The sequence below is a fragment of the Pempheris klunzingeri genome, chromosome 9 (genome assembly GCF_042242105.1).
Source record: "Pempheris klunzingeri isolate RE-2024b chromosome 9, fPemKlu1.hap1, whole genome shotgun sequence".
Classification (NCBI taxonomy): domain Eukaryota; kingdom Metazoa; phylum Chordata; class Actinopteri; order Acropomatiformes; family Pempheridae; genus Pempheris; species Pempheris klunzingeri.
Genome location: NC_092020.1, coordinates 5,356,848 through 5,383,609, shown reverse-complemented (window position 1 = coordinate 5,383,609; position 26,762 = coordinate 5,356,848). Strand labels below are relative to the sequence as shown.

At 43.1% G+C, this 26,762-nt stretch overlaps 1 protein-coding gene across 3 annotated transcripts; it reads right to left on the bottom strand.

Moving 5' to 3' along the window:
- Positions 1-644: 644 nt before the first annotated feature.
- Positions 645-26,198, bottom strand: mtus1a (microtubule associated tumor suppressor 1a). 3 transcript variants are annotated; one of them, XM_070836577.1, is made up of 15 exons: positions 25,744-26,198; positions 21,404-23,504; positions 20,977-21,211; positions 19,450-19,677; positions 18,063-18,155; positions 17,431-17,529; positions 12,166-12,383; positions 6,820-6,886; positions 4,137-4,351; positions 3,792-3,897; positions 3,478-3,551; positions 3,263-3,358; positions 2,464-2,580; positions 2,243-2,340; positions 645-1,817 (listed from the first exon to the last, which is right to left on the bottom strand). In XM_070836577.1, the coding sequence occupies exons 2-15, from the start codon at positions 23,402-23,404 to the stop codon at positions 1,589-1,591; spliced, it is 3,876 nt and encodes a 1,291-aa protein (XP_070692678.1). In that variant the 5' UTR covers positions 23,405-23,504; positions 25,744-26,198; the 3' UTR covers positions 645-1,588. The 3 variants fall into 3 exon arrangements, with proteins under 3 accessions (XP_070692678.1, XP_070692679.1, XP_070692680.1); XM_070836578.1 differs by lacking the exons at positions 17,431-17,529; positions 18,063-18,155; positions 19,450-19,677; ... (1 more) ...; positions 21,404-23,504; positions 25,744-26,198 and adding an exon at positions 15,996-16,116; XM_070836579.1 differs by lacking the exons at positions 12,166-12,383; positions 17,431-17,529; positions 18,063-18,155; ... (2 more) ...; positions 21,404-23,504; positions 25,744-26,198 and adding an exon at positions 7,557-7,739.
- Between the last annotated feature and the right edge of the window lie 564 nt (positions 26,199-26,762).

Below are 26,762 nucleotides of genomic sequence, written 5' to 3'. Positions count from 1 at the left end.
GAAAGTTGTAACCAACACAAGTGCTACATTTATAAAAAAAAAAAATACATATTCACTTTAACAAGAGTTCCGGGTAGGTGAGTGAGATGTTTAGCGTCTCTATGGAGAACCAGGACTGCTGTAAACCTTGGCCCTCTGCTGTGTTAGACACCTAATCAAACTCTGACTCATCAGTTAGCCTTTATGCTACATTTAGATGAAATAATGATGCTGGCTAAGAGCAGCAGCCATCAGAGAGTTGCTCTGGCTTTGTAGCTTGTTGTGAAAAGCAGAATGTGTTTCGAAGCCGAGCTGTGTGCCAGGCTGACACACTAATGCACTCCGTATGTGGAATGTGATCTGCAGGCCCAGAACTTCTTTTGGTCCGATGCAACACTTGCTGCAGTTTCCACTTTGCTCAATAGTCAGTGGGTTTTTAAAAAAAAAAAAGATTTTGGAATATACTTTAGCTGAGGAAATGAATGTTTGCGGTTTAGGACACATTTAAGGATATTCAACTCCGTCACAAGCCTGGACAGGTATCAACCTGCTGACATCAAGTTTTCCAGTCTCATGATGAGTTTTTTAGAATATACCTCTTGAAAAAGTAACCAGTAGATTTTCATCAGCTGTGATCAAGTCGCATAAAACTATAATACACCAGATTTAATACATGACTTTATTAATTGCATATTTCAATCAGGGCCAACACACTGATAACACCAATTCCACGCAAAAAGACATTTCCAAGAGGCAGTGTCTCCGACAAGTACAAGCAAAGCTTTTTCTGGTCAACTCTTTGCAAAGACCCCGACTTTAAAGCTGCACTGGGAGGGTTCAGTGAGGGGTGATTAATAAGACTCAAACACATGCAAAAGACTTAATTGGTCCCATGGTCAAACAAACAAACGTGAAAATCAGAACATGTTTGAAGCCACAAACGATATTTTAAAGAAAAGTAATCTTAAAGAAATTCTGAACATAGACTGAGACCTGCACAGCTCTGGTGAACTGACTACCAGCAGGATGTCAGGAATATGACTGTTTGCCACTGGTGCCAGGTAGCTGTGAGAGATGGTGACAGAAGGAACTCCCCATTTCAAATCAAATGCACTCTGAGCAGGGACAGTGTCTTCTGTATTCATAACTATTCTGCATTCAGACTTTCCATGGCTGTGGTCTCCAGAGACACAAAGAAGCCCTCGCTCTCACAGCAGAGCTGTATCTGATGACATATGCATGCATGCGTGTATTTTCTACTGCATGTACTGTAGACGTGTGCGTGCGTTGAGCTTCAGGAACCCTCTGGCAACAAGTAACAAAATTACTGTATCATTACATAGAAGTCCTGAGATTTCCTTTTTCCCATCCATACTATCAGACGTGAAAGGCAAAGAACAAGGTGACCTTGCTTTTTTTTTTTAAGTGCTTCTGTGCAACTTTTTTCCTGTTTTACAGTCTGTAGCGTCTCTGTACAGGAAGCGTCAGAGTTCATCCAATCCCGAAGGAGCTGTTCTGTTGCTAAGCAAAGAGGAAACAAACATGGCTCTTAATTCCAGAGGGACAACTCAGAAGAGGGGGTCTGCTTCGTGGAAGCAGGTGCCCATCGTTATCTGGGTGAGACGGGAGTGCTGGAGCACAGGCCGGAGCTGCGGGGTGATTGGAGGCTGAAGGAGTGGGAGGGGGAGGTGGAGTTGGGGGACGCCTTGCGGGGGCTACTCAGGTCTCCATTGTGGAGCTTCCAAATCAGCTCCTCGTTCTCCATCGACAAACGTTTGTTCACCTTGGACTCCTTCTGAAGGGACTCCTGCAGCGCTGCCTGCTCTGTCGACAGCTGTCTGTAATACATGGACACGACAGGCAGGTTAGAAATGCTTTACAGACACCTGCAGAATACAGAATATATGAGTTATGTGGTTTATCTGGTGTCAGACTGCTTTAGGCAACGACCCAAAGAAATAAACATCTAAACGGTAATTATGATTGCAGAGTTATTTTGGAAAGGATAAAGGATCACACTGGCTATGTAACATCAGTTCCTACTGAAGATGATTTTTTAAGAACAGATTACAATCATATAGTTTCATGTTTAGCGCCCAGTGCTAAACAGCAGGTGTACGTACACTCATCTTCTGAAAGGAACATGATTAACAGATAATAATGCAGTTCAGAGAGTCGTAAAGCAGTCTGAGCTGAGACAGGTGCTTATGGGCTTCAGCCTGGTTTCCATCACTCTACATGAGCTCATACGGTGAACTCTTACCTCGACAGTGCAGCATGTCTATCCATGCGGGCTTTGAGGTCCTCATTCTCCTGCTGGACCTTTTTATGGCTCTCATCCAACTTCACATTTTTCTCTTTCTGGAAAGAAAAGAAAAAAATACAAAATGATGAAATGATGATTGATGAGTGCTCCATGTGTTGTTAATGTCCGCAGCATCGTCTTGTTGCCCGGCTATCATTTTCCTCTGCCTCCGGTCTCACCAGCTTGTCGATCTCCATCAGCTTCTTCTCCTGCTGGTGCAGCTGCTTGTTTTTGATATCCAGCACCACTTTGAGGCTTTCTAGCTCCTGCTCCAGATACAGGGTGTGGGAGTCCTTCTGCAGGGACAAATAAATTAGTGCCAGGATGCTCAGAGACTGTTGAAGACTTTGAAAATGAGAGCAGCCGGCCTTGTAAATGTCATGTAGCTATAAATCCAGAAGCACACAACAGAGGGCGCCATGCATCACGTACAAAATGTTAGCTGCTGCGGGCTCACAGGGACAATGAAATGTTGTTGTCACACACAATTACAGAAAAATGACAAACATGCAAATAATGCTTTGTGCTCCTTTTTAAACTTTTAATGATGTAACACTGAGCTGTTGAGCTGATGCTGTTCCTATCACTAATCTATTAATAGCTGATGTGAGGTAGTTACCTTAATTACTCTACTGTGCCAGGGCAGCATGCAGAGTACATGTGGCAGCCACTTAATACTGATGAGGAGTGGCAGCCTCACTACTGTAACAGCACTCTAGAAAAATTTAAATCTACACTCTGTGCAGTGCTGTAGTCGACTCAGTCGAGTTTAACTCACTCCTGTTCACACCGTTTCACATGCTAGAGGATATTTCATGGTCAGAATGAGGTCTTTTAAAAAAAAGTGTGTATTGATTTTTTGTTTTGGCTGAAAACGTATCTTTCTGGTAATCGTTGGCTTGTGGTCTTTTATGCTTAGAGGCAAGCAACACTGGAGTCATGAGGTGTTTCTAAAGTGGAGCACACAGATAAGACTACCTGACTCTTATCGGCCAGCTCTTTTCTCCTGTTCTCCTCTGCAGTGAGCTTCTCAATTAGGGCATTGTTCTCCACAGTCAGCTCTTCAATCTGATCCTGTAGATGAACACAACACAATCTAGTCACTTGGGGGGATGTTTTCATACCCTGGTTCATCAATCCATGACTTACATGTAACAATTTCTTTGCAAAAGGTTTGAAAAAGTCAAACCTACAGATAGAGCAGCTTCCGAATCTTTCAAAGTTTTCTCCAAAGACTGCAGCTCCTGACTGTGGAGCTTGCTGAGCTCTGAAGAGTTTAAAAGGATATTATGACATCAGAAATATTTCAGGGAAACTGCACAACAAAGATCAAGGCTAATCACAATGTCACGTTATGGTGGAGTGAAAAAAAAGAAAATCATACATGCATCTGTTAACTGAGGTAGAATATCACCCAGGGCTTTCTTATCTTGAGTCAGCTTCAAACAAACCCTTAAAATGTAGCTCTACAAAGATGTAGTCTCAATAATTTGGTCCAGTCACTCACCTTCCAGTGACATCTCATACTGCTGTTTAACACACTGCAGCTGCTCTGTATGGCTGTTCTCTAGTTCCAGCTTCATGGCTTCATGATTGGCTTTAAGCTCTCCCATCTTTAAAGAGGACACAGGATAATCTTGATTTAAAACCACAGCATTACTGATCTTAGGCCATCACTGAGTGCTGTTTTGCATTAAGATGTTTCCAGTCATTCCCTTCTGAAGCACAGAAACAAACATTTTAAAGATATATGGCATCAGAACACCCGCCCCGCACTGGTGTCTGAACCTTTATCAAATCAATTCAAAGTAAAGTAATTCAATAATAGAAGAGTTTATGCATGAAAGTAAACCTGCTGTTCCATCAGAGTCTTGCACTTGTCAGCCTCCTCCTGGTAGGTGAGGTGGACCTTGTCCCACTCGGCCTGGTAGAAGGCCTGTAGTCTCTGCTCCAGCTCGGCCAGGTCCTTCTGGTGCTGCTCCTGCAGCGTCTGCAGGGCGTCCTCCAGAGCGACGCGCAGCTCATCCTTCTCCTTCTCCAAGCGTTCAGATGAACCGATGGAGCAAACTGGAAGGAAGAAACAGAAAGCTGCTGAAAGGGTGACAGGACATTTGCATGGTGTTCAGTGACTGTGTGCTGCATGTGCAGACCGTCATTCATGGGAATAGGGCAGATGTGGAATTCTGTGAGTAGCTGCTTGTGTAATAAATACGGTATCTGTTGAGGAATCTCTGTTCAGCAAAGGCCTCCCTTGGAGTAAATGTGACACTACATGTGCTCCAAAAAGGAATGGAAAAAATGACTTTGTAGGGGAGGTTCCTCTTGCACTTGACTGCGTGTGCCAACTACACTGCAGATATTTATAGGCAGATGGGAATACGGTAACAAGTCTTATTTTACAATATCTTCAAATCGGTAACACAGGTAACTGATTCTTAAAACAGACTCTTCCACAGCTGGTGATTTGCCATTTGTAAGTTGGAGAAATTGGTGGGTTTTGTTTTTATTCTGTTAAGTATTTTCCAACTCTTTCCTTGGCCAAGTGTTTATATCGGCTCTGGAGTGGGTGACAGGGACCAACTCCATAACCTGTCTCCAGTTTAAGTGCTTGAGCACAAACACTGTTGACACTCAGCAGCCAGAGTTACCAGCCGATGAGAACTTCAACTCACCAGTGAGGTCACTGATGGTGTTGGGGAAGAAAGACAGCTGTGCACATCTAGAATGTCGGTCGTTCCTTTAAGCAGGTGATTTTCTTTAAAAGGTTTGGTCTCACATACAGGGAATGACAATAGACCACAACTGGAAACAGTGGGACTTCAGTGGTGGGCGTTCTACAACAGATGTGGTGACCACAATATAATGTTGTAATAGTGAAAGAACTCATGAACAGCTCTTTTTAGCATCTTTCACACATATGAAGATTCCCCTTGTTAGATGTGATGGACACATGCTGCATTTGATCCAACTACGAGTTGGCACTGTGCATTGTTGCAATTTAAATCATGAAGAGTCTGTGATTTCGTGCAGCTAAGTACTGACCTACAGTGTGAAGGAACAGCACTGCAGTGTGTGAGCCCCAAGATTCACTTACAGAGTGGAATAACGGCAGCTGATCCAGGAACAGAGGCCAAGCTGACATAGCGACTATCTATCAGGCTTTGGTCCGTACAACTCAACAAACAGAGCCCAGCACTACGCGACTATATGCAACAGATCTGGTCACATGAGCCTTTCTAGTCCAAATCCACCCCTTACAAACACCTCATGCCTCTTACAGGGGAGGAGGGCCCAGTTAATCTAAAGTTAGCTGTATTTTGGCCCACCGTCAGCAGGTTTGGAAGTGTCACAGATAATGCAGATGCTGAATAAAGGCAGACAGAATTTTCCGTGCGAGGAATGATAACGGGGAGGGGGGTGTGGTTGTATCAAAATTTTGGCTGTGGCCCAAGACTGTAATTTATTGCTGTATGAGGACTGAGATCATTGGAAAAGCAGGCAGGGACACAGCCGAAGGAGGAAATAAACTAAAAGCAAACTTACTACACATAATACAAAAAGATGCTGCTGAGTTCAGCGCAGGTCTCACGGCCTCCCTGAAGTGAAGAATGTGTTAAAGCGCAGATGTAACAGCGCTCAGCATATAAGAGCAGTCATGTGGAAGTCCCGAGGCTGCGAGGGAGGAGCCAAAACACCACTGCTGCTTTAAGTGAGAGAGATGAAAGCTGGTGTGTCTGAGCGTGCATGTGCCTGTGCCTGTAAGGCTATTCAGTGTGACAGCGCTCCGGCTGGACATGAAACATGGGCCGTTGTCCCCAAGCCTTCACAAGGCCTCAGGTGCTGTGGCATTCCAGCACTGGGAGCCCGTCCTGTGTGGGGTCAGAGGTCAGCCTGCCACTCCCTGGGGAATGAGCTGCCACCACTCTACTATGCAACACTTTGACACACACATGCCTTTACAAACAGCTATCTGATTTACAGGGGAGGACAAAGCAATTAACGAGTGGAGGAGGAGCCACAGGGGACGTTCTCTGATCAGACATGATAACATTTCATTCTTTAAAACAATTTTGGGACATGGCAGTTCCATCAAATGAGAGATGATAACCCATCACGGCACAAACCACTTCAAGGCACAGCACTGACCTATTTCATTATTAAATACAGATTAATTTATTTGATAAACAATGTAAACTGCATGACTGTCAGTCCGGAGGAATTCACACACTGGGTGATTCACTAATATAGAATAATGTCTACCATATGCCATAAACATCAAAATTAATGATAAATGGATAGAATAGATAATAAGAAAAAAAAATTAAATACTTCTAATGGGGAAAAAAAATAACAAAAACATACAATAGCCAAAACAGGAAAACTGTATTGTCCTAATTATCTGTACCAACATGATCCCAAAGGTTTCCTGACTTGTCATGTAAACTAAAAGCAGACCCAGTACCAGGAGTGTGTACTTTGGTGATAACAACTTTAAAAACAGAGCTGGTGTGTGTGACCAAGGTGACCTAACTTACCCAGCTCTCCCTGAAGGTTGACCAGCTCCTGGGACAGCTCCCTGCAATGCTTTGTAGCTTCATCACGCTGCAGAGAGAGAGAGAAATAAAAAAAAGTAAACAGTTACACACATGCTCCTGAAGAAGATTTGACACAGAAAGCATCATCACAGGCGAGACCACAAATGAGCACAGTTTCCAGCATTATGAATTTAAAAGGAGGGAGGTTCTGTGAGGGAAACACCCTGACACATAATGAATACGGGTCTTCCTTCCAAGACACTGTGTTTGAAGGCTAAATGTAAACACACTGACACCACAGCAGCAGCAGCTAACAAAAGAAAAACATTACCAGGGATGAGGGGAGGGGGATTAAGGAAACTTGACGTCTCTCGTGTTCAGTCAGCCTAACTCCTTTACTTCTCCCTTTCTGACTCAGTTTTGCAGTAAAGAGGAGGGTGCACTGTAGCTGCAGTGCTTCTCCAGACTTCAAACTGACGCATAGATGATCCAAAAACTGTTTACCTCTCATTCAATACCTTTGTCTTACTTTGCTGATTCACATTAACGACTTGACACACAAAACACAACATCACCCAGCTTGCATAATTCAATCATGAACCTAGGCTAAGAAAGACGAGCCAAATATCACTTCACTGATCGGTTTACAAAAGCAAATATAGTCCATCCTGTCCTGCTGTACCCCAGAACTGCATCTATTCCTCACTGCAGTGTAGAACAATGTAGAAGCCAGTTACCTTCTCTGCAGCGCAGGGAGCACCAAGGCACGCTCTGCTGCCCGAACAGCCCATGATCCAGCCTCAGCCTGAGGCGTAGGTGCTGGAGCCCCACCCCAGCTAGGGAGACGACCCTGAGCTCCAGGACAAACAGTGGTCCAGGTGGACGAACCACCTCCACACACCTCCTCCCAGACTGCTCTGACTACATCTGAGGCAGGACTGAAAAAGCCGCTTCACTGGCTGTGGTGAGTGACTGCAGACTGCATTACCGTATTACACCTAAAAAGGGGCAGGCTACAGTGTGCATAAGAGCAGCCTCCTCACAGTGAGGTGAGGTCACTTTAAGGCAGCACTAAAGGCAGCCGGAAAGGAGCAAACAGATAAATTGCACAGAGCTGTCTGACATCAGGCTGATGGAGCAGGACTTGTGCTGTGCAGTGACCTTCCCAGGGGATACATGGAGAGGCTTCATTACCACCATCCCCCACTACTCACCCAAACCTACATTAAATCATCCCCTCACCCCTCTGCACCATTACCTTACAGTCTGCTGTGTGGCTAGGGGCTTCATGGGTACAATCTCTCCATCACAAGATGACATAATGCTGACACAGATCACATTTCCAGCTTCTGTATGAGCACAGGTCGTTACAGTAAATGTACAGAACTGAAGAAAAAGATATGTCACCTGTTGACAAAGCAAACGCCTTGATAATCAGAGACTGTATTAGAAACAGCATCTCTTAACCAGTAATTGCCACTGATGACAGGCTGTATTTACCCATCTCCACTGTCTCACACACACACAAAATTGTGGCACTCTCTTCTTGGTGGCTTTAGATTCAAACATTCCTTCATGAAAACATGCTGCATGCTTTTTTGGGGAGAGTATCTGTCAATTAAAATTGTGGAAAATAACAGCTACCATGCAGCCCTATACTAAAATTTCTTTGCATAAGACCTTTACATTTCTAAAAATTGTAATCACAGATGTCCTTGTTAGGCTGTGCATGTTTTTGGCATTTTAACTTTATATATCCAGCCCATGTAACTCTAAGGGACATCTAACTGGGTGCAAAGAGAAGACATGTCCCCAGTGTATCAATATGATACCATGTCAGGTGTAGGATAACACTTGATGCTAGACTAAGATCAATAACTAATAGCTTTAGATCAAATTACAATTTCCTGGAAATATTGTGACAATCAGAAAGAAAGTGAAGCGAAGAGAGATTGTAAATCATTTCTCTGGTTATCTGGGAGCGTGCTTGCATTCCTACACTGAAATCAAACGTGTTCTCATTGAGAGAGGGTATGTCAAACCAGGTCCAGTGCTTACACACTCCATCCAAACAGATGATAAGAAACAGTGCTCGGTTCTTGTCGAGTGTTTGGATGCTGTTCATAACCATATCAAGTCAACAGCTGGGACATTCTCACACCATGATGGTAAGGACCTGCCTCCTATTCTGGGTCTGATGGGTGGCCACTAGATTCCACTGTACATTGCATGCAAACAGACTAGTCCACGAATACACCTGATATTATCTGTTATTTTTGTGTATTGAATTGATGTTTTGTCAATAACAGTGTAGTGTGTTTAAGATAATGTGGGCATTATTTGGGGTGAAAAGCAGCTGGACATGGTGTAGTTAAAGCTGGCCCAGTGAGGCAGCCACCTTTCTATTAGAGAGGAACAAACATGTTATGTTTTTAACACCGTTGATGCAATCTATTTCACAACCCGACCACTCAAACACAGGGATATGAGTCAAATGTCAGTGACTGCAGATCACATGCTGTGCCTTAAATACCAGCAAATTACAAGGACCATCGCCTGATACTAATTTTTCTCTAGCTTTGTTTTCTATGACAGCTTATATAATTGGAAAAGCATTGGAAAACCTGGAATGTTCACTCAAGTCACAACAGGCAAGAACGTTCCCAAGATGACTCCTGAGCATCTGAAGAGCAAATGTCAAAATAATTTAGACACTCGACTGCAACTGGAAGCAGGAGTTAAGAAACAACAGCACTCACTGAAGCTCACTGAGGCTAAAATTGGATTGATATGAACTGTCACAACTGCAACTATCCAGAGCACTGCCACGAGGGATCTGTCTGGTGTCAAACTCTGGAGCAAGGCAGGACTGAAGGGAGTTGCTGCAATCTAGGCCAAAGGAAATAAATGTATGAGTGGCTTTTTATGTTACAACTGAGAAAAGCAATTTAATTTTCTGAAATAGGTCTCAGCTGCAGAGAGCTTTCACACATTTGTTTCTTGGCCACATGCTTCAAGTTAGAAACTAAGAAATTGTGTGAGGAGACAAGACTCAGACAGGAAAAAAAAACGATAAAACAACGTGGTAATAGATTAAATAGCACACTGATTGGAAACAACATCCTGTTTAAGAACTTTTTAGCGCATTGATGAAGTCACCAGCCGCTTTTTTACATGGCGGCAACAAATCTCACCAAGACCATGTGACGTTTTATTGAGATTAACACCAGAACCCACCTGTCCTACCCAGGTGCCTCAACCAACCAGAAGGAATCACTACAGCAGCAACAAGTATATGATCCCTCAGTCAAACACTGCTTAATAGTGTGTGATGGTACGCACCGCTAAGCTGAAGCACCACAGCTACAGTACAGTTTGAAATAGGGTCACTAATGTGTTCTTTCTCTGCATCGTGCTGATGTCCTCTGAATCTACTAGGACGGATGCTAGGCTGAATGAAGATTTGTGTTTTTACAATCTCATACATGAATATGTGAGTTTAATGGATTTGGCAGCACCCAGACCCTCAACAACAGATAAGGTCTGGTGGAGCCATGATGCAGAGAAATGATGACGAGGTCCCAGCGGCCTCTAGAGGAAATTCCTGGCAGAAGTGATGTTTGCCCCTTGTGCCACTGAATAAGACCTCATCTGACAATGACATAAAACTGACTTACAAACACAAAGTAAGAAAGGAAAAAAGACGACAACTCAATAGACTGTCATATGTTGACACAAACAGGAGGTTTGGCAGGGGAAATTTACTGAGCAGAAAATATATCTGGAAACAAATTTACCTTGGTTCAACAAGGTGTCCACAATTATTGTCTCCACTATTTCAGTGTGCTGGCTGAATGCTGCTAATGTCTGACAACAGTAATGAGGAGTGGAGGACAAGATCAAGTGTCACTTATGTCATTAATCCCATCTGGACATCAGGCTACTGCTCACAGGTATTAAATTCACAGCACTGAACTATAAGTTTATATTCTATACAAACGTAAAACAGTGTGTTGTGGTTTCTCACTTAAATCTGTAAATTCAAAACAAGAACTGTAACTATTCTTTTTGAAAATGACTAAAACCTAAGAAATTAAAAGAAGAAGACAAAGTCACCTGATTAAGACGTCCAGGCAGTGACACACTAAGGACTGCACCACTCAACCTTTTGACCTTTCATAAATCAGATACTATGAAGTGAAGACAGGGTTATACAATCTAATGGGAGATCAATTTATATTTGGATGGTATATTCCAGTTGTTTCACTCAATCAACACATATGGTGTGAAAATATTTGACAGGGACATTTCTAAAGTTAACTAGAGGGACTGAAATAGACTGACATTTTATGTACTCCAACAGGGTATCTCGTTTTTTCCTATAGGTTTACAGGAAAACACAGATATACATCTTTACTAACTGCATTTGGCAGATTTAATGTAATCGTATGATTCACTCACATTAGATTGTAAGACTTCTGATGTAAATGTATTTAATACAGCCCAGGCTCCATATCAGAATTTTGCTCTGACAACGACTAAAGGAGGGAGTATGATGCCTGGGGTCGGGCGGAGGGTAGCTGATAGGATAAGCCTGTGTGTACTGCACTGTGGGAAGAATAATCCCTTGGGGCATCCAGTTCCTGGAAGCCAATCACATGGCACCACTATTAAAACAGATCCAAAAACAAACAGCAAGCTTAAACATCCATATTTTAAAAAGGCTCTCAGGGTCATGCTTGCTTACCTGAATGACCTATGAATCTACTTGCAGTGAGACTTGAGATAATAGTTGCAATAAGTTCAGACTTACAAGAACATGCAAATCGTGCTGCAATTACGATGAAATTTTCAATTGAGCAGACTTTCTCTTTGATCCAGGATTGCTTCAGTTGTTCAGTGGATGACAACAACAGGGCTGTTACATGTTGGACAGTTTCCAAGTATCTCCCTTACAATCATTCCTGTTGCTGCTGCCGTAAATAGAAATACCAGTGGGTTTGCCTTCTATCAACAGGACTTGATGTTACAGCACATGTAGTGATACTGCAAGGTGATCAATCATAAGATAAATTCAGACCTCAAGAATATCCGTCTTTTACTCTGAACATCTTTGCTCTGTTGGCATTCCTGTGCTTTTCCACTGTAAGGTTGTTTTTAATTTGTATGTTAAAGCAACACTCAACTCTCTATATTGTTTCTGAATAAAGGTTGCTTGGGCTACAAACTGCAGTACCAACTGCATTTCCTCCTGTTGCATTCATTAGGAAATGTTGAAGAGTCTATGTTGTAATAAACATAAAATCTAAAACATTAACCTCCCATCATAAATAAAAATGTTCATACCTCAGCCAAAGTTTGCTGCAAGACGATGGCGACTGCCTCAAATCTGCAGTTACTGGCTGCCAGGAGTCCTCTGAGCTGCTGGATGCTCGGGTCCTTTCTCCCAGCCTTGGCGACACTCGCTGGTACCACATCCGGAGGTCTGTTACTCTGGTGTGGTTGGGATGCTTGCTGCTGAGGGTGTTGCTGGCGGGAGCTGGCCTTGGGTTTGTTCTTGTCCACTGTGAAAGAACATGTGTTGAGTGTCGTGACAACGTTGATCATCATCATACCCCCCTCCATAGCCGCTGCAGCAGGTCTGATGGCAGTACCACCCACCCTACACACTCATGTCAGGGTCACAGCAAGTTCCAGTGTCACAGCCCTGGATATTTCTGCCGTCCGGAACTGGTCTGTCCAATCAGCCAGTCTGATGAGTGCCAGTGCTGCTCCTCTGTCAGCTCAGACATAAAAATGGATCCTCTAAATACAATTAGTTTTCCGTATCCTAATTCAATATAGTGCTCTGCAGGCATTGGTCACCAAGGACAACTTATTTTAGCGAGGCCGTGCTACTGTAGTTTTGATTTACATCAGCTTTATAAATACATCACCACCATACAATCCTTACGTCAGTCCTACTACATACTTTACCCTGCTACAACACAGAGTAGAGCCGGAGTAGAGGAACACCAAACAAAGTCGCTAACACTGAGTGTTACCGTGGAGAAAGACTTATTGGTGATATTGGACACCTGTGCAAAAATTGTTTCTCACAGTTTGTCTATGAGGAGACTGTAGAGAGTGTTACGTAACAGCAGTGAGAATAGCCTGAGACATGGGGAATGCCAGTGAGTGGAATATACTGTACCACTACAGGCCTGTGGGGGATACTCTCTCAGCTCTGTCTGCTCTTTTAGATAACAGCTGTTAGAGTAAATTACTGAGCAAAAACCAAATATCGATATAGTTGCACAAGTGAATTTGGAACCAATGAAAATCTACTTTAAAGCTGTAGTTCAATTCACCTAAGTGTGCTCTCGTAACACGATCTATGCACAACTCCATCCCATGAAGTGTTGAACATGTAATCATGCCCTTTATGAACCACAAAAGCTGGAGCATATTCAAGTTAAATTTAGATGCACGTAGCAGAGTATCATTTTAGAATAACATAACATCCTAGAATAACACCAGCAACTGTGGGATACAGACAGCTTTCTGAGCAAAATAAGATAATGCAAGATGCTGCATTTACTTGGATGCCTTTCAAAATAAAACACCCAAGTTTCTTCTGGCAGTGAAGAGACGAAGTGTCTTCCCCTCTGACTGTAGACTGCTGATCCAGGAGCTGCAGAGCAGACAGCTCTCTGGACCCTGGCCTGATCAGGGCAACATGATACTGCTGATAAAAACACTTGGGAATGGCCAAGCTGACAGACTGAGTCCATCACAACAAACACCCAACTACGGAGTCAAGGAAGAACAACAAAGACCCCATAAATAAGGCCAGATCAGTCACATCTGAATAACAATGTATTCTGCATTCATACCACAGACTGAGTGGAGTTTACACAGCTCTGTATGCGGATGTGCACTTCATGTCAAAACTAGTTTCTCTGTGGCTTCTCAGTTTTTTACAGCCAAAGCAAACAGTTCAGCAGTTCGACGCAGCCTCTAAGACAAACAAAATATTAACATTAAACTGCACCTGAACGGACGGTACAACTGACAAAGCAAGCACACTCCTTAGCACACCATTTAGATCCATTTGATCACCTCTACTGCTTTCACTTCGTGACGTACACATTCTTGAGCTTGTACCGTAGCACAAGTTTATGCTTTTAATATTGTTTGGGAAATTTTTATACTGTAATATGGGACAGAGTATTCAAGACCAGAAAAACAGCTTACTGTCTACTTCAGCTGACTGCACCCTAAATCTACATACAATGACTTTTACACTAGGTGTAGCAAGTACAGTTCATCAGTAAAGCATAAGAAGGATGAAAACAGAAAAGCCTTGATCCAAACAGACACTTAGGCTTTTAATCATTTTGATGATGCTGCACTTTGCTAAATCTAAAAAGGGTTTCTTTACATTAGGATGCCCTCTGCTGGTTGTGCAAAGAACACAGAGAAGCCATCTTAAGTTGCATCACAACCAACACATACCACAAACAGACAAAATACAGCCAATCACCATGACAGTCTGGCTGTTGAGCTACTGCAGAGAAGCAAACAGCTCACATCATCTTGTACACATCATAGCATGTTATTACTCTGTTAAGTAATAGTATGTGACTGTTGTTTATTTTGTTTTCACAAATGTATTTCTTTGACTCCTGTTCGCTTGACCTCTTGGGACGATTAAACAAATAGTGGGATCATATGTTCACTGGTGCCACTTTTAACATGTCCATATAAAGAGGAACTGGCTGAAAGAAATCTTCCCATACATGTTTATTTCCCCCCAGCCATCATCTAGTGCTTGTTTCCATGGACAGAAGTGGACATTATGCAACAGCTTTCTGGTGAATTTGAAAAATTCATGCTCTCACCTTTTTAAATAATTCAAAATGGTCTAAAGAGGTGGTCTCATTCCAGACCTGAGAAAAGCTGACATTCAGGAAATGATTCACAGATCCAATCAATGAATAAAACCTGCATTTGTTTCATCTAGAGATTCGTTTCTTTTATTAGCATTTATTAACCTTTAGTTTTATCATATTTTGAATTTATTCTTAACTGTAATGTGTTTTTTGTTTTCCATAATCTGCACTTTCTAAATGAATTTGACTTTATGTAAGCTCATAAGCTGTCTCTCCATTTCACTGCTGTTCCATGGCAACAGAGGACCTGCAGCTATTTTCATCAAACTGTCTGAACACTGAGTTGATGACACATGTCACCCTCTATTTCATACTTCCTCCCAGGATCAAAGAATCATTTTGTACCAATTTAACATCAAGTATTGAGTGATTTGGGGACTCCACAGCACAGTGGTTTGCTGCTGGAAGGAGATGTCACACCATTGCACAAAGCACGATGACTGATGAGACCCTTCACAATCAGGCACTTGTTATAGCACTTGGTCGACACAATACAAGACAATAATTCTCAGTGTAGCATTCACTGAACACTACTGCCAAATAAACGAGTAAATGTTTTCACTAACTGATTCATGTGACTCCTTGTATGTAGTAGAATAATGACCTGATATGTAAATTAATAATGACTGCCTTTGTTTAATAAGGAAATAATCACACTGAGTTATTTGAGTCTGCAAAATTAAGTTACCATATTTGGTCAGAACCTTTCCAAAACTGAGGAATGCTTTAGATGTGGGAACCACAGGGCGCTACTGTGTTCCCACAGTCCTAATTCAACAATCACAACAAGCGTCCCAGGCCTCAACCAAGAGACCGAGAACCAAAATAACCCTGGTATAACTTGGGATGAAACAGGAGTAGTGGGTGTCCAAATGAGCAAGAGAGCAAGAAAGAAGCAATTTGACACACAGTTATATGGAAGGTGGCCTCAAAAATAATGTAAACCATCCTGACGTCAGTATGACTGTTATTTATTCAAATAATTTTGTCCCTTTATTCAAGATTCATGAAGATACTCCGAAAATACTTCTGTCCAGGGTCACATGTCTTGAGGACCAAGGTAGGTAAATGAAAGCTGAACCTCCTGGCTAGTAAACAGCCATCCTAAAAATAGATTGCAGAAACAGCTAAGCGCACAGGTCTACGTGAGAGACAAACACTGATAGGTTTGGTCTAATTATTACAGCATAGAGACAGAAAGCCTCAACAATACCAGCAGAAATATTTAACAATGAAACAGACCTGCTTGGAAAACCACCGTGTTCTTCCTGCATCCTGACAGCAGCTGAATGTTTCGGAGTAAACCCTTGGCTGTCAGGCGCACGTGGATGTTCGACAGGGAAAGCTTCGGAGACCATAACATCTCTCAAACAAAAAGTGAGGCCGCCACTACTCTTAGTCAAAAATTACTTTAAAAAAAAAAAAAAAGATTTATGATGCTGTCTATGAACCACATGCCATGGTGCGCCTCAGTGTATTATGCCTCAGGTGACTGTAGCACTGACAGGCACAAAAATAAATAAAACAATAAAAAACAGTAGTAGGTGACACACCGCTGAAACAGCCTTGAAAAAAGTGAAGGCACCCAGTTCAGCATGGCAGGTCTCCCAAGTCAAAGTCTAATTCCCAGCTGTGAAAGGCTGGAGGATGCAGAGAAGGGTAAAGGCTAGCCAGTGGTTTGTGGCACAGCCTGATAGATGTGACAGGGGCAGGAACAAAAGTAAAAATCCCTTAATCCTCTTGGTAAAGCCAGGCTTCAGCAATTCGCCAAACATATGAATCACTCACAGCAGAGCAAAGCAGCATCTCAAAGCTTGATGATGGCGGTGCTGTAGCACAGCCAGGATGCTAGGAAGACAGCCGAGGGGGTGGGGTGGGAGAGAAAGGAGAGGGAGGAGCAAACACCATAACTACAGCCAATGAGAATTCAATCTAACACCCCCACTCTTCCTCTCATTTACCCTCTTTCCCTGTGTCACCAGCAGTGGGATGGCAAGAGATGACAGACTTCTTGTGGCAAGGGTTTGTCTGATGAGCTGAGCTGTAAACAGTCCAAGACTCAAAACATTGTACTGACTAACTGACGGTTCTATAACGCAGCATGCTTTCCATCTAGTTTCTGCAGAACATAATGCCTGACCGGACTGTATCAACACTGTGAAAGACGGAAAGACACATGAAGCTCCCAAAAATAAGCCTTAAGCATTGTGTGTGAGCAAAAGAGAGCAACAAAAGCAAATAAAACAGAGAGCAAAGCTTTAATATGACTGCGTTTACAGGAAACAGAGGGGAAACACTGATTAACACCAAGGATGTGAGAACTTGAATGCTCTGGTCAAAATTAGTACAAACCAAATCTGACATATCGCAAGTACCTCCATATAGCACTGAGCAGCATTAGAATGCTAGTTCATAAGTGTTTTCAACTGAAAACAGACGTAGTTACAGTTAAATGTAAATAGACCCACTAAACCTCAGCATAAATCAAAGATAATGCAGCACAGGGCAGTGCCCTCTGTAGTCAGTACAATATGCCCATGTTGTATTTGTATCATGTCTCTATTAAGAAAACTAAACATGATTAACATGAGCTAATACACATAAAAAACTGAATGGATACAACGTCATCAGAAGCACAAGCTGTGTCGACAACACAATGAAGAGAGAAAACTCTTACCAGGTCCGCTTGACGTTAGACGAACCAGTCTTCTACCGACAGTAGAATGGGAAGCTCCTTTGCTGGAGGCCACGGCAGGTTTGCATGTTGAGGCCAAAGCTGTAACGGGCAGAGGATCCAGGTGAGACACAAGGCAGGAATTAATCTGACCCATAACGAAGCAGAACACTGGCAACTGACCACAAGCGCAGACAGCTTTTATGCTACAAGTAATTCAACAGATTTGATCAATCACACTGTTCAGCTGAAAAAAATAAAGATAGTAGTAGAAGTAATTTAATTCAATCAACATCAAAGAACCCTGATCAAATATGGTTAGCACACAATATAAACATTAAGAAGTAATAATGGCTTTTCTGTGCTTGAGGGCTTTGGGAGGATTTAATCACTTTAAACCTTTTAACAGGGCCATTTCCTTTAAATGCGAGGATTTGAAAAAAGATCAATGTGGTCTCACTCACGTCTATTCTACAAATTGGAGAGACAGAGATTTAAATCTGATCAACATTTTATCTGAAAAAAATAATGAAAGGTTGCAAACAAAAAGGTATAAAAATGAGAGACACAAAAGAGAGATTCAAGTCTGAAATGCAAAAATGCGTTTGAGTGTGTGTAGAGAGATGAGAGCTCACATGGTCCAGTGTTTTTCCCAGGGGTTGTGATGAGTCTAGCTTTCAGCACAACAGTTTTTAATGGGGTGGGTTTATGTGCAGCTCCTCCAGAAACTGTTGACCAAGAAAAGATGTGCTGGTTATTTCTCAGCCATTTCAATACAGTACTACTGTAAGTCACCAGTAACCTCATGTAGTCAGTCACTGCAAGTGATTTGTTTGACAGTCAAGTAAGCACAACCTCAAGTGCAACAAAGTAAATCATATTCTTCTTTATTAATTTAATAATGTGATTAAATATGACATTTCTGGTAAATGAAAATTAATCACATTAACAAAAAGGTGGTGTTATCTGACAAAATTCACCATAGCCAGATGTGGCAAACATTGATCCTAATGTACAAACAATATGGCTGAACGAATATCTGGCACGCTCAACAGATGTTTATGTAGTCTGAGCTAAACTGAATAAAATATCTAGAAGTCCTTTAAATTTAAGACTTCACCGTGGATACCATAGTTGTGATTTAACTTCAAGTCTCACTTACTTCTCCAGAGCTTTCTATCTTTTCCATTAAATGCAGCTAACAAAGGGATGATACAAAAGCGATAGGATCCAATGAGCAGGCATGTCAAGAGGGTGACATCACAGTTAGATGCTGCACTGCCGTGTGCCATTAAAGAGGAATTGTTGAAAACATCAGCAGGAAATTCAGTCCAAGTGCAGCTCCGAAGTCCAGTGTAACCAGCCATTGGTTTTAATTTAAGAGAAAAGAAAAATAGTGAAACTGCTCCTTTTCTGCACCTCAGACGGCATCAGTTGTAGTGTATGTCTGCTCTCTTTCCTCTAGGCTGTGTGTGAACTAGAGTGGAATAGAACCCGTTGCCATGACAACCACACAGGGGAGGGGGGTCCCCAGTTTGGAAAATAGGTCCCCCGGCCAATCACAGACCTGCATGCTGTTGAAGAAGCTGAGAGGAAAAGAGCCCCCTGTCTGACGGCGCTTCTGCTCTTTATACAACACAGCAGTGAGAAAATAAAATGCCATGACAAAGTTCACATTGGAACCGTTCAAAGTTCAGCTCATTCACACTTTCCTACAGCTGAAAATAAAGAAATCTGAAAAATGTCACAATGTTTTCCAGATGCCAAGCTCCTGTACTATGGCAGATGCAGATATGTTAAATCAGAGCAAGATCAGCCCTGAGGGAGATTTACAAAGTCCAGTCCTAAAGTGGGTCACCATTTAAAAGAGAAGCCCCTCCCCTCCATGTCCAGATGATGAACACTGACGTCTGACCCTGGAAAACAGCCTGCATAAAACTGATGCTGCATACCTTTACTTAATAGCCCATACAGACTGAAAATCCTATCACTAAAAACAATGCAAATCCTCTCTAGGCTCACCTTGAGTACTCCCAGGACTTTCCTCTGTGTGAATGCTGGGCACTGTTAGGCTCCTGGAGGGTCCCACCGTCTTGCATGTTAGTCTAGAGGCAGGAGTAACGGGAGGGCCCATAAGAGAGGGGCGAGTGGGAGTCTGAGGGGGTCGGGATCCATTCACTTGGTGCTTAATACGTCCTGCTGAGGCACTTCCACGGGATGGCTCTCCTGCTATCTGCACTCTCTGACTGCCTGGGGTGCAACGGAGGACAAATAAACATTGGAGGTCAGGACACCAGTGTATTTGTCATGAATACAAACGCAGGCAGTGAAAATATCCACAGAGCTACCAGACAGGCCAAGTAAGAGCCCTTTTCATGGGGTATTTTAGGAGACATTTAGAGTCAGAAAGCAAAACACAAAAAATAAAAAAAGTACATTTAAAAGTTTAGAAAACAATGGAAATATCAATCTATGAAGAAATACCTACTTCTTCATCTATACATTTAACAAAAAAATTGTACAAAGCTTACCTATTTCCCTCACTACGGCAAACATGTCACATTTGATTAACTGCAAACAAAACGACAAGCTAAAAAAAATGTAGCAATTTGAGCAAAATAATGCATCCCTGTAGAGTTTCCCTGTAGCTGGAGCAGGAGAGCGTTACTACGTTTTTACTGTGAAAACACTGTGTCTCACTTACTGGAGAGTCCAAAACCTCCCTTTCCTTCCCCTGCTTTTTCCACACATACAGATGGCTTCCCATCAGAGGAAGAGTCCCCCTCCTTCCCCACAAGCCCTCTTACTATGAAGAGCAGCAGGCCAGAGGGAGTTAGCTGTTTATCCCCAAGACCTGGACAAGAGGCCGGAGGTGACATCTGTATCCACCACTGTTCCTGTGGAACATGGGTGAGCTCATCGAGAGGTAGACATTAGATCTATAAGGGGAACTGCTCAATGTCACCCTCTGATGGGGACACCACTTTACTGCAACCTGAATCAATTCAAAACAGCATTTCTAGGTGGAGGAGACTTACAACAAAAATGCTTATTATTTTTACATTTGTTTTCATTTTTATTATTTGCGAAATGATGGCTGCAAGCAAAGTTAGGTGTTTATTTGTTGTTTGAGGAGCATAAAGCACTATCTAATAACAATAAAGTGCTATCAGCTTCAGTACACAAAACTGTAACTCTGACTGCACTTCAAGGGCCGTGCAAGATTGCAGGAAACATCAAAGTCAACTTCTCTACTGTGCTTGTTTCAGTTATACACAGGGTTAAACACGCCTATTACACAATTCTCCGTTTACACAATAGAGGAAACAGATCAGAAATCATTAGCTCTCTTAGTCAAAAGCAGGTCATAAGACCTATGAGGGTATTGATTGTGACCAGGCCAACTTTCCCCTTGGTGAAACAAACAAACAATAACTTTAAACTTCTCTCAAGACTCCTGCAACGTTATCACAGGCTCATTTTGACAGGACAACAAAATACATACATCATGTACAGTATACAACATTGCCTAACTAATATGAATTTTACCTGTACTGCTCTTCTGTCTGGATTGTGGCGTCCCTACAGCTTTAGGGGTCCTGCATTCATCCCTCCCCTGGGTTCCCTGCCTCTGTCTGGCTGACAGACTGGCTGGTCGGGGACTGGCAGCTGCAGGATGTGAAAGTGGTGCCCCTCTTGCTTGTCTAGAAGAGGGCTGTCCTCGGAGTCTGCTCTGTCTCTCATCCCATGAGGCTCCTGCTGTTGTCGATTTGCTGGACTCTGTCTGCAAAGAGAGAAATTTCTCACCCAGTTCCTCAGCTCTTAGCAATTAGCTCTGATAGTTAAAAACAGTTTCCCATACATCCCTTTAATCTAACACATATGGATTTAATGTGGCTTACAAAAAAACTCAAACATGATTATGAACGGTACTACAACTGCTGCTGAATTGTTCACATTATGAGTCCATTCTCACCAACAGACTGATCTTCTTAACCTCTCTTGTTAAATCTTCAGCAGGCCCGTTTGAGGCCTCAGCCTGTATGGCCCGTTTATTCTGGGAAGAACAGATCAGGTTCCCAGGTTTGGTGTGACACAGGTGGCTGTCAGCTTTCGGAATCGTAAAGCTAGTTGAGGACCTTCCCTGCTCCTTGGGTGGCCTAGATGACGATGATGAACTCTCCGATGAGCAGCGAGGCCGCGTCTTGAGACCAGGAGACTTGCCCTGACCTAATGCTGAGCCTGACCTGACCTCAATTTTGTTTGACACAACCTTCTTTGGAGTTTGGCCACTTCTACCAGGGGATTTTTCTATGGACGAGAAGCAGAAGGTCTGGTTGCCAAAATGTTGAGCTGCAGTGTCAGCCACTTGGCTGGAGGCTGCCTGCTCTGTTTCAGAGCTGGCATTACTGCATTGGACTGCTGCAGTGTGTTTACTTGCAGCTGGGTGGTAGCAAAACGGGGATGCTCTACTCTTGTGCTGTCCATCCACAGGATTAAGCCCAGATGACTGCGCTGATGTCACGCCCAAACTAGCAGCTCCTGTACTCACTCGTCTCTGAGCATCACTGGCCATTTTAGCAGTGGTACAACCAACTGTAGTGCTACTCCTCACCTTGGCAGGGCTAATCCTGATGGTTGCTACTCTATCTGCTTCAGGGTGTTTATTGTTCACATTTGCTTGTGATGGTCTGTGCTGTGAAGCAGGCACAGACATTTGATGCACATTTCGCGTCACGACTTTAGATTTTATGCTGCTGAAGTCTGTCTTGGGAAACTTCTTAATTTCCACTTTCTTGACTTTGCTGGCTGTGGGTGGCAGTCCTGCAACCAAACGTTTTTTAGGAGTTACAGAGCTTTGCTGCTGTTTAGCAGGGTGGAGTCCTGGGCTGCCTGCATTTCCAATGCAGGGAGAAAAGGAGGGGAGGCTGGGTATCTTGTTACCAATGTTTTGTACTGGAGTGGAAGTATGAATATCCTTATCTGTGTCTTGCATAGCTGACAGTGTGGACACAAAGGTCTTGCCTTGTTCTGGTGTACATGCACCAGTGAAATGGGGCAATAGCCCTGCTTCAGCACTTGCAAACTGAGCCTCTTTTCCACAGTCTGCAGGAGATGTTTCACAGACGAAGGTCATCAAAAGACCCCCTTCATTCTCACTTGGCAGAGTTACAAGGGAGCTGGATGTTGCTATATCATTTTCCTCAGTGGGGATCTCTGTCTGATTGAAAGTAATGCCAAGACACGGATGGCCTGTGTTCTGCTCAGTGACTCCTTCTGTGGATGTTTCGCAGACGTCTGGCCAAGTGGCTGACAGCAGGTTAAAATCAGCAGGCAATGCCAGATGGCCTGTAGCTGGAGAGATTGAAGCCTCCTCCAGGGAAGAAACTACCAGGAGGGACTGGTCCTCAAGACAAAAACTGTCGCTTCTTATTACCATTTCCCCCGAGCTCAGGGAGCAGCAGTCATTCTCTGTGGATCCTCTTTGTGAGGTCTCACATGAACTCAGTTGGCTTTCCCTACCAGCAGAGTCTGGAGACGTCACTGCACTGTTACTTCCATCCTCTGTGTTTTTATTAAAAGTCTGGTAGTTTTCTGATCCTGTCTCATGGCTGTTCAACAGACTCAAGTTTTCATTCCAGAAATTCACACTGCCATTAATAGGTGTGCCAATAAAGGTGTGGTTCAGGTTCGTGCTTACGTCACAGAACGCATTACTCTGTGGTAAGGTGGTGCTGTAGTGGTTATCCACTGCGGCACTGTTGCTGAGGCAGCACTCCAGCATGGCGATGTCGGGGGAGCTGTTGGCTTCTCTGTCATTCAAGTTGGAGATACTACTGTTGGAGTCAGGTGAACAGGACAGAGATAAGTGGCTGCTTTGACTCTCAAGTGAGTGGCCCAGCTGCAGGTCTCTGTGAGGCAAAGGAACTGTGTGCTCAACTTGGTCATTGGACATGTTAAACGTCTTATTAGACATTTTGGAGATCTGACGGGATTGTGCCTTCGTCTGTAGTTTCCCCTCACATTCAGTTAGCAGCACTGGAATCCATCAAATGTTGTTGATTGGACATGAATATCTGTAAATAGGAAGAAAAGGTTAACTTTTTATACCCATGTTACTACTACATCCGTGTTGACACCTTTGCAATTTCACAGAACAGAGACAACCCAAAATGAGTTTATGCCTTGATGTTCTGTTGTAAAAGTTAGCTTAGGGCTCCAAAAAGGCTTTGGCTGCCCTGGTAAGCCTCTGTAGCCACTGACCATTGTAACAGTAGCTGGCTACTCAAATTATTTATGTTCAATGAAAAATGCAGAAGTGATCAGGATCATGCTTAGGGAATATGGTAGTGCAAGTCTAAGTGACCTCCAAGCAAGAGCAGATTACCGATGGGTCTGTACCCCTTGTAAAGATATGTTTGACAAGACACAGCATCATATGACAAGGCACATATGAAGTTAAAACAAGCTACCTTTTCCTCTGCGGTGCACTTTACATTCCAAGTAAGAGTTAGTAGAAAATGATCACTGAATTATCATGCTGACTCTTCTGGAGGATGGTTTGATCATAATGTGAGGATGGACGGGAAGTTATGAGGCATGTTCCCATTCTGAAATGAGCAGACATGCGTTTGGCATGACAAGTAAACCACAGTCTTAACTGCTTTGTTGTGCAATGCTGTGTTTATTTAAGCCGACTGGACCGCTAAGCTTGCCAGCCACTACTACAACAAAAGCACCATTGTGGTACACACCACCAGAGAGTAAGATATCAAGTCACCAACAGCCTGAAAATGTTCCAGTATGTGGACCCCAGACATCCTGGTGCACATAAGAAAATGTAACGCTTGAGGCAAACTATTAAATAATCTAAACATGTTTCTGTAGAAAAACTCCAGCTTGTACAGATTCAAAGCCCCTTGTGCCCATTGCAAACCCCTCAAAATAATGAAACAACAACATTCATGTTACAATTCGCTCCTGCTGGTCTGTTTGTCTTTAGCTTGTCTGCATGGCTTGCGGCAAAAATACAAGTTTCTTCTGTAGCAATGTCCAAATGCAATCCAGCAGTTCAGCGGGCTGTGTGTCATAAGCCTGTCCGTCCCCCGTGTATGGAGAGGCAAACAAGACTCCACTTAAAGTGAGTGAAATGAGTGACGTAACTAAAGAGATAAAGTGTCACAGACTCCTGTACTCATTTAAGACCTGACACTCCTAGAGCTAGCTGCAAGCCTGACATGCACAAACCCTTTACATTGACTGTTTTTTGCATAACCACAACAGTCTACTTTTGCTAGCACAGACTCAATCACAATTCAATAGAACCAATAAATGACACAATCATTGAGTCAACTCATATGTATAGATTTTTCTACAAATGAGATGGTGTAAGATAAAATTCAAAACATGTCAACCATAAAATAAACGATTTAAAGTTCAAAAAAGCTTTTCATGCAAACTTCCTTGAGCCCAAAACACTGTTACATCACAGCATTCAGAAAAATCAAGACTAGGTGATCCTGGTGATGGCTGGACTATTCTGGCCTCACCTTTAAGCATGCATACTCCACCGTGATAAAAAGAATATGATCAACCTTACAGCGATTTATGGTGCTGGAGTATGTAAGGTCAACGACAACAACATCCATCAATTAAGAGTCCTCTGCTGAAATATCTTGAGAGCTGCTCTATAGGGAGATAGAATACTAAAAACATAAATATGCCACAGTAATTACTGGATGTCAGTTAAACCTGCCTTACTTTCGACACTACTGCTGATAAGATATATCAAAGCAGCTCTGCTTTTATCAACAGGGCCAACAGTCCAAATCTGGATGAATAATATATTTGTTTAACAGGAAGAGAAACAACACACCTTACTGTACATTACAGTCTGCCAAGGCTGTATGTTTTATTGATCACACAAACTGCTGTGCACATTGAACCTAGACAGGAACTGCTCCTTTCAAGGCCACTGCAGTCTCTTGCAACACAGAATAAAAATACAGAACAGTGATTTTGCTGGATGAAATGTGACAGGGCGTTACATTGTTATGTAAAGTACAGCTGCAAGTGAGACAAACCATGACCGGACAATGTTTATGGAAAAACAAAATCACAACATTCAAGCTGCAAGACACTGAGCCAATGAATAGGAGGCAACTTTAGAGTTTTAACAACAAAATAACAACAGGGCCACAAAACTTAACATTCACTAAAAATCTGAACAACTATCATTTGAACTAGCTGATTACCTCCACTCTCGTCCTCTCCATTCAATGAGGAAGAAGAAGCCTCCACAGTCAGCTGTCTTACCTGCTGCATCACGTTGGAGATCACTCAGTTTTCTCAGGTTCACATAGCTCATTTCACCTGCTCAGAGAAAATCCCATTACTGCTTTCCTTCCAAAGCGCTAAATCCAGCCAACTGGGCAGGCAGTGGTGTGCGAGTCTGCTTCAGCCAGACATAAGCGGGCCCCCGTCCCACCACTCCTGCCTCCTCGTGTTCAGAGTCAACCGTGCATCAGTAACATCACAGCCTGAATGAGAGTGCCCCTTGTGCAGGCGTTAGATACTGTTTTTCCCTCCCCTCCCTGAGGTAACGTCACTTAGTCCAGACGGCCAAATGCAGCAGTGGATCAGCACTCTCTCCAACCAGCCACTGTATCAGACGCCATCAGTGACTTGGCTGCACACTGCGCACCCCAGCGCAGGCATATCAAGCTCCAGCTAAGGACTGTGCTCAGTGTAGAGCTCCACTCCCAAGTTTACAGACGGAGCAAGCTAGGAGGAAAGCAACATGTTACCTTATCCATGCCGAGCCCAGTGCAGGGGGAGTGGCCATGGCCTGCCAGTTGAGTTGGCATTCACTGTTGCTTAGCAGCCAAAGTCCCTCTTTTATGAGGGAATGGATCAGGCGGCTTTTTAGTAAGGAGAAAGTGAAAAGGGGAGCAGAATGATGGGAGGCCTAGGCACTGGAGAATAGTTTTAAATGGTAAATCCCACTGAGCATTTGCACAGAAACTTACTCCAAGACGTCAAGACACATTACAAGGTTGGTTATAGCTGAGGTTCGAAGACCTCCACTGACAATGTGACTGTCTAATGACACGGCCTTGTGTCGAACACAAACAGCCCGACACTTGATCCTGGTAGTACAGCAGTGGTGTGACACCAGAGTCTAAGACCCCTAAGACCCACGCTATTTCTGCTTAATCTATACAAGGCCGCTGACTCTGGGAACTTCAGTCTAATGTTAACAACAGACAAAGTGGTATGGAGTCAGCTTATTATCTTTTCTGAGTTCTAAGAATTATCCTTATATCCTGTAAAAT

What these genes read in the sequence shown, in the direction of transcription:
- mtus1a (XM_070836577.1), bottom strand. Translation starts at nt 23,404, where the DNA reads ATGTCTAATAAGACGTTTAACATGTCCAATGACCAAGTTGAGCACACA. An exon ending in GTATGAGATGTCACTGGAAG is followed by an intron (nt 3,552 to 3,791) that starts GTGAGTGACTGG and finishes TAAACTCTTCAG; the next exon opens with AGCTCAGCAAGCTCCACAGT. An exon ending in ATTCGGAAGCTGCTCTATCT is followed by an intron (nt 3,359 to 3,477) that starts GTAGGTTTGACT and finishes GTTCATCTACAG; the next exon opens with GATCAGATTGAAGAGCTGAC.